This window comes from Coturnix japonica, chromosome 23 (genome assembly GCF_054131305.1).
Source record: "Coturnix japonica strain WE chromosome 23, WE-NBRP24, whole genome shotgun sequence".
NCBI lineage: Eukaryota > Metazoa > Chordata > Aves > Galliformes > Phasianidae > Coturnix > Coturnix japonica.
The window spans coordinates 4678664-4685778 of record NC_140685.1 but is presented as its reverse complement, the minus strand read 5'-3'; the positions used below and the strand labels follow the sequence as shown (position 1 = coordinate 4685778).

Below are 7115 nucleotides of genomic sequence, written 5' to 3'. Positions count from 1 at the left end.
TAGCCGGGAGGGCGGGGCGCGGCTCTGAGTCCTCCACTCTCCTTGCGCTGCCTGAATAGAAGGGCGGAGTTTGGCTCCTCAGCACCTCGATGCGGCCAGCAGAGCTCAGCGAGGCTCTTCAGTGATCGCCCCACACCCATTATGTGTCCTCTATCCGTGTTTGGTCTCAGAACGGCCCCTCGTTGCCCTGTTGTACCCCTCGGCCAACTGCGCTCCCTGTGAGGCCTACCTGCCTCAGCACCACACGGGGACGGGCCTTGTGTGAGCACAGAGCAGCCCCAGAGAGGTGAAAAGGCAACAAACACGATGCTGGGGGGGAATGGGCTGTGATGGGGGGGCCTGAGATGGACATGGGGGGGTCCTGAGTAATGCTTAGTGACAATGGGGGTCCTGAGATGGGCTGGGGGGGGATAGGCCATAATAGGGGGGAATAGGATGTACTGGGGGGGAATAGGCCATGGTGGGGCGGAATAGGCCATGATGGAATTGAATAGGCCATGCTGGGGGGGAGTAGGCCATAATGGGGGGGAATAGGCCATGGTGGGGGGGAATTGGCCATAATGGGTGGGAATAGGCCATGGTGGGGCGGAATAGGCCATGATGGAATTGAATAGGCCATGCTGGGGGGGAGTAGGCCATAATGGGAGGGAATAGGCCATGATGGGGGGGAATAGTCCATAATGGGTGGGAATAGGCCATGGTGGGGCGGAATAGGCCATAATGGGTGGGAATAGGCCATGGTGGGGCGGAATAGGCCATAATAGGGGGGAATAGGCCATGGTGGGGCGTAATAGGCCATGATGGGGGGAATAGGCCATGATGGAGTTGAATAGGCTGTGCTGGGGGGGAATAGGCTGTGCTGGGGGGGAATAAGCTGTGCTGGGGGGGAGTAGGCTGTACTGGGGTCATCCTGAGTGGGGCTGAGGGGGATCTGAGCAATGCTGGGGGTGAATGGGCACTGCTTGTGTGTCCTGAGCAGTGCTGGGTGGCTCTAAGTGGGCCTGGGGGGGGGGGGGGGGGGGGGTTCTGAGAAGAGCTGTGGGGGCAATGGGCAATTCTGGGGGGTCCTGAGCATTGCTGAGAGCCACTCAGTGCTTATTATGGGAGCAGCCAGCCCTGCTGTCCCCCAGGTGGTTCCCATTGCAGCCTATGAGTCAGCTCCCAAATATGCCTTTGCTCATCCCACTGCAGGAAACCGCTGCTGGGAAGTGGTGGAAGCACAACCACAGCCCGGCATCTGGGGGAGATGGAGCTGCCGCAGCTGGGATTCCATTGCTCCGGTACTGGGCTGAGCTTGGTAAGTGAAGGGAGGTGACCTCAGACATATTGCTATGTAAGTCATCAGCTGTGGGGATGAGCAGCCCCAAACCTCGTGTGATTCCACCCCTTCCTGCTCTATGCCTGTTGTTCCCAGCGTGGTTCATCCCCATTGCAGCACCAGCCTGTCCCCCTGCCAAGCCCTACAGCCCAGCCAGGCCCGGTACAGCACAGCACGCTGCTATTTCTGGCTCCACCTTGAGACTCGTGCCGTGATGCTAAAAGAGACCAATGCTAAACGGGCATCAGGAGCAGCTGGGACACAAATGGCTGCAGCTCCTACAGGCAGGTAGAGCTCCACAAAGTGCCTTACACCAGAGGGGGAAGCAGTGTGGGGAGGGGAGGTATTGGGTGGGGGGTAATGGGGAACAAGGGCAGAGCCCAAAGCTCGGCCCCACGGCACCTGCCAGCAGCACCTCCTCATTTCCTCCATCCACGTCCCGTGTTGAGCGGAAATACAACGTGTGTGAGTCACCAGGAAGGCCGGCAGCGTGCGGCTGCTTCCTGCACCGGCACCGAACGGGGTGTCAGCTCTGACCCATGGCACAGCCCACCCCCAATCCCAAAAGGATGCTCCGCCCCGCCCGGCTTTTAAACAGGAATCTCCTTAGAAAGTGGAAAGCATCAAACCCTGCTGTGGGGCTGCTTTGTTTTTAGGTATCCCGATAAAGCAAATCCCAGCCAGCTTTGCCCTGTGCGTGTTTGGGTGTTCGTCCCCCCACCCTCCCTGCATCTATAGGGTGGGCATGAGGGTGAGAGGGCTGCTGGAAGTGGGAAGGGTATGGTGCCCTGGTGCTGGGAGTTGTGGGGTCAGCACTGGGTTTAGCTCTGTGCTCACAGTCTGTGCTCAGGGTTATGGGGTCTGGGCTTTGGGTTATGGGGTCCAGGCTGGGTTGTAGAGTGTAGCGTTTGGGTTATGGGGTCCAGGCTGGGTTGTAGGGTGTAGGCTTTGGGTTGTGGGGTCAGTGCTGGGTTGTAGGGTGTAGCCTTTGGGTTATGGGGTCCAGGCTGGGTTGTAGGATGTAGCCTTTGGGTTGTGGGCTCCAGCCTGCGTTATGGGGTTTGTGATCAGAGATACGGATCTATGCTGGGTCATGGCGGTCTGTACTTGGGGTTATGGGCTGTGCACTGGGTCATGGGGTTGGTGCTTAGGGATCCGTGCTGTGCTGTGGCATCAATGCTTGCGGTTATGGGTCTGCGGCTGCCACCACGGCACCCACACGCGTAGGGCACCTGCAGACACAGCACCCTCGGCTTGTGATCCATAGGACCCGCCCCTCGTAGGGCAGCCCTCGGGTAAACCGAGGCCGGGGTGTGTTTAGGGGGGGGTGTGTTATATGGGGCCGCCTCCTGCCATTGCCGAGCATTGCGCCGGGTGTCAGCAGCGAGCAGCGGCGGGCGGCGCTCCCGGTTCGTGCCGGCCCCGCTCCGCGCTCCGATGGCCGCCGGCCGCCGGGTCCCGTCGCACGGTGACGGCGGGGCGGTGCTGCTGCGGGGCCGCTTCAACACGGGACCGTGTCCCGGTTCGGCCTCTTGGTCCGTGGCTCTGACCGAACGGGAGCTGCAGGTGCTGCGTCCCGGCGGTCCCGACGCCGCGCTCCGTTTGGCCGATTGCGTGGGTAGCTCCGCGTTCCCGTCCGGCCCCGCCGCCGCCTGTTTCTCCCTCGTGGGTTACCCGTTCCGTAAGGCCCGATGGGGTTCCCCCGCCCGGCAGCGCCTGCAGAGGACTTTCCGCGTTTCCCAACACCCCGAAGCCGAGGAGAATCTCCGCATCGCCCAGGCCTGGAGCCAACGCATCCGAGAGCTCTCGCTGCCCGCAGCGCCCACGCGGGACGGTGAGAAGCGGCGGCGCAACGCGAGTGGGTTGGGGAGGGGGGGGGAGTTTATCGGACTGCGATATGGGACGGGGACGTTGGGGTCCCTCCGTCCGTCCCTTTAAAGCCCGGCGGGGCCCTTCGCGTTGTACTCGCCGCCTCCTTCCACCGGTTTAATGAGTAGCGAAGCTTTAAAGCGGTGGGAGGAAAGTCCGCAGCGGTGGGGCACAGAGCGGAGCTCCGTGTGTTCCTTTGGCCCCAACCCGCGGAGGGGCAGAGGATGGAGCCCGTCCGTCCCCCGGTGTCTCCGGCCGCGTTGGAGCAGGTTGAATTCCCCTGCACCACAACCACCCAGCTCCGGTGGGAGGGAGGGAAGGAGGGAGGGATGCTCTCACATCGCTCTCACATCGCTCTCCTGCCCGTGTTCTACAACGCGGCCTTTTGGGTTTGATCCGCAGCTGTAGAGCAGCTCGCTGCCTCTCCTTGTCAATAAGAACAACCGGAGGAGCCGAGGCCCGATGGGAGCTGGCTGCCGCCGTGCTCCGGCGTTGCAGCGCGTTGGGGCGGTGCGAGATTTGCAGCTCGCCGGGGATTTACGAAGCTCCTTCCCCCGGTTCATTGCTGCGTTACGGATGTGTCTCACCACGCCCCGTGCTGGCCGTGCCGTGTGCGGGGCAGATAAGGCCGCCGGCGTGCGGGGCCATCGGGGCACCCCGTACCTGCAATAGGGGGCAGCCGCCCCACCCCGCCCCACGGCACCGTGGTGTCATCAATGGGGACGAAGTCCATTTCAACCCCTGATGCCCCCCAGGGGCTGCCGGCTCCGTCCTGCCCTATGGGGTCAGCGGGGTCCGATGGGGTCACCCGCAGCACGTTGGCTCCTCGTGCACCGCAGCCCTTTATGTGCCGGTGTTGCAATCCATGGGGCGCCCGGTGCCACCGATGGGGCCGGAGCGGGGCTGAGCCGCGGCCATCGCGAGCAGCCGGTCCCGTCCCGTCCCGTCCATGTGCTGCCGGCTGATAAGGAGCCGTGCAGGGCAGGGGGTGTTGGGTGGTGGCCAGCGCCGGACCCAGCCCGCAGGACTCCGGTTCCGTGCAGCCCTGCGGCTTTTGCCCCGCGATCATCCCGTGTTCCTGCACTCTCAGCTCCGGGTGAGCAGAACAACGGGCTTCCCGAGCTGTGCTGTGCTGGGAAACGCTGTCAGCGTTCGTGACTCACCGCTCCGTGCGCTGTCAGTGTGCAAAACCTCAGCCCTACAGAGCCCCCCCGCCCCCCTGAACCCCCTGTGAACCCGTGTTTGTTACAGCATCGCGGTGCCGTGCTCACATTGCATCCATCTCGTCCCTGCAATGGGGGCTGTTGGGTCACAGCAGTGCATGGAGTGATTGCTGCAGGTTGTGGGGACAGCAGGGTGTGGGGCAATGCAGCCCCCAGCAGCCTGTAATTACAGCACGGATGGGGCTGTGTGTGGAAGCTGAGCCCCGTGGGGAGCAAAGCATCCATCTGCCAGCACAGGTGGCAGTGCCAGCCCTGCTCCAGCAGGGTTGGATGTGGGGAATCAATAGCTTGACCCCCCCAAAGCCCTCACTCATCCCCTGCTCTTGGCTCACCGTGCCCCCACATCTCTCAGTGCAGACCCTCATCCAGCCCCTCCTCAGCACTCTGTGTCCCTTAGGACCATAGCAGGCTGCTCACTGAGCCCACCAGCCCCACCGTGCTGACCTCCTGCTCCCCCCAGGTGCCAGCTATGGGGTGCTGCCCCGGCCCTGCCGAGCGCTGGTGCTGCTGAACCCGCAGAGCGGTGCTGGCCGCGCTCTTGAGGACTTCCAGGCCGTGGTGCAGCCCATGCTGGCAGATGCCGACATCACACCCACCATCTTTGTCACCGGTGAGTCCCCAAGGACCCTCCTCCTGCACAGCACCCACCTGGGGTGGGCTCCTGTGGGGCTGTTGTTACCATCCCAGGGTGGCAGTGGGCAGAGTGGAGGACTCACTGCTCTGATTTGCGCTGCAGAGAGAGCCCACCACGCTCAGGAGAAGGTGCGGGATGAAGAGCTGTCGCAGTGGGACGTGCTGGTGGTGATGTCTGGGGATGGGCTGCTCCATGAGGTGAGAGCCTGGGGTCAGCTCTGGGGGCAAACCAGGGGGAGATGCAAAGACAAAACCCAGCTGGAAGCCATTGGGGCACTGTGGGGTCACTGGGGTCTTTGTGCAGTCCCACGTGCCACCAGCTCCCCCCAACCTTCCTCCTGCAGGTGCTGAATGGGCTGATGGAGCGGCCGGACTGGGAGGAAGCCCTGCAGACCCCGCTGTGCATCCTGCCCGGGGGCTCTGGGAATGCACTGGCTGCCTCCATTAACTACTATGCGGGGTGAGTGGGGTGTGTGTGTGGGATGGGGACCAGCCCAGTGCTGGTGCACAAAGGCAGCATCCTTAGGGGGCGTCACAGCTCACCCTCACCCTCTGTCCCCCTCAGCAACGACCACGTGGCCAAGAAGAAACTGCTGACCAACTGCACCTTCATCCTGTGCAAGGGGCTGCACGCTCCCATGGACTTGGTCTCATTGAGCACAGCCTCAGGCAAACGTTTCTTCTCCTTCCTGGGCTTCGGATGGGGTTTCATCGCCGACGTGGACATCGACAGTGAGAAGTACCGTCGGCTGGGTAACGCCCGCTTCACTCTGGGTACACTGCAGTGCTTGGTACGGCTGCGTGTCTACCAGGGCCGCCTCTCCTACCTGCCTGCAGCCAATGAGCCAGGCACCCCCATGGACAGCAAGGCATCCAGCCACCAGGCCAAAGCAGCAGCAGGGACAGAGGCGCTGAGCGGGCACGGGGCGCTGCCTGCAGACACGCTGCTGGTGCCGCTGGGGCAGCCGGTGCCGCCCCATTGGGTGGTGGTGCCCGAGGAGGAGTTTGTCTGCGTCTACGCCATCTACCAGTCCCACCTGGGCACCAACCTGCTGATGGCTCCAACAGCGCGGCTGCACGACGGCTGCATCCACCTCTTCTACGTGGGGGCCGGCATCAGCCGCGTGGCGCTGCTGAAGATCTTCCTGGCCATGGGCAGGGGGACACACATGGATCTGAACTGCCCCCACCTGCACTGTGTCCCGGTACGCGCCTTCCGCCTGGAGCCGCGGGGCAGCGCCGGCATCATGACGGTGGACGGGGAGGCGTTGGCGTGTGAGCCCGTGCAGGGCCAGATCCACGGCAACATGTGCCGCGTGGTCACTGGGTCCACTGGTTCCTAGGGCCGGCTGTGGGCGCGCAGCCCTCCTCCCACTCAGGAACCAACTCTTCCAGCAATAGCTCTCCGTGCCCATGGAGCTCTTGGTGCCCATTGGGCTCTCCATGCCCGCGGGCACTCGGCCTTTTGCTTAGCTTTACCCTGCTGGGGACAGCGCCGTCCCATAATGAGCCGTGAGCCGCAGCAGGTGCTCAGTGCCAGCTCCGTCCTGGTGCCATCGGTACGACGGCCCCACGTCCTGGGTGGCTGCGCCGGCACAGCCACGTCCCCAGGTTTGGTGGCACCTCTCATGTCCCTGCCGGGCTGAGCCGGGACCAAACCAACAACCTACCAGGAGACATCAACCACCCCGTCCTGTTTTGGTTTTGTTTTGTTTTCCAAGAGCTCCCAGTAGAAGCAGAGTTTATTCTTGTGAGAAATGCAATAAATATGGAGCGTTTGCATAAAAGAAAGCCAAAGCCACCCAGCCCCAACATAAGGGCACACCCTGAGTGTTCAGTGCCTGCAGGGGGGGAGGTGAGGCTGAATGTGACCATAGAGAACCCACATCTCCCCCCACAGCTCATGGAGGGGCCCTTCCCATGAGCTGGGCTGGGGTGGATCACAGCCTTCTTTGCAGTAATTACAGCTCTCAGCACAAAGGAGGGCATAGAGCCACGTTTATTCATCTACAAAGCATGCAATTAGGATGGGGGGGATGGAGAGAAGAACCTGATCTCCACACACAGCTGGG

The 7115-nt window shown here is 62.7% G+C and overlaps 1 protein-coding gene across 3 annotated transcripts; it reads left to right on the top strand.

Moving 5' to 3' along the window:
• The first annotated feature begins 66 nt into the window (after nucleotides 1-66).
• Nucleotides 67-6834, top strand: SPHK1 (sphingosine kinase 1). Of its 3 annotated transcripts, XM_085522799.1 has the most exons (6): nucleotides 67-286; nucleotides 1192-1297; nucleotides 4871-5020; nucleotides 5147-5241; nucleotides 5388-5503; nucleotides 5609-6834. In XM_085522799.1, exons 3-6 carry the CDS (start codon nucleotides 4978-4980, stop codon nucleotides 6384-6386), a joined length of 1032 nt encoding a protein of 343 aa, XP_085378925.1. In that variant the 5' UTR covers nucleotides 67-286; nucleotides 1192-1297; nucleotides 4871-4977; the 3' UTR covers nucleotides 6387-6834. The 3 variants fall into 3 exon arrangements, with proteins under 3 accessions (XP_085378925.1, XP_085378924.1, XP_015735272.2); XM_085522798.1 differs by lacking the exon at nucleotides 67-286 and having other exon boundaries at nucleotides 1124-1297; XM_015879786.3 differs by lacking the exons at nucleotides 67-286; nucleotides 1192-1297 and adding an exon at nucleotides 2683-3152.
• The last annotated feature ends 281 nt before the right edge of the window (nucleotides 6835-7115 follow it).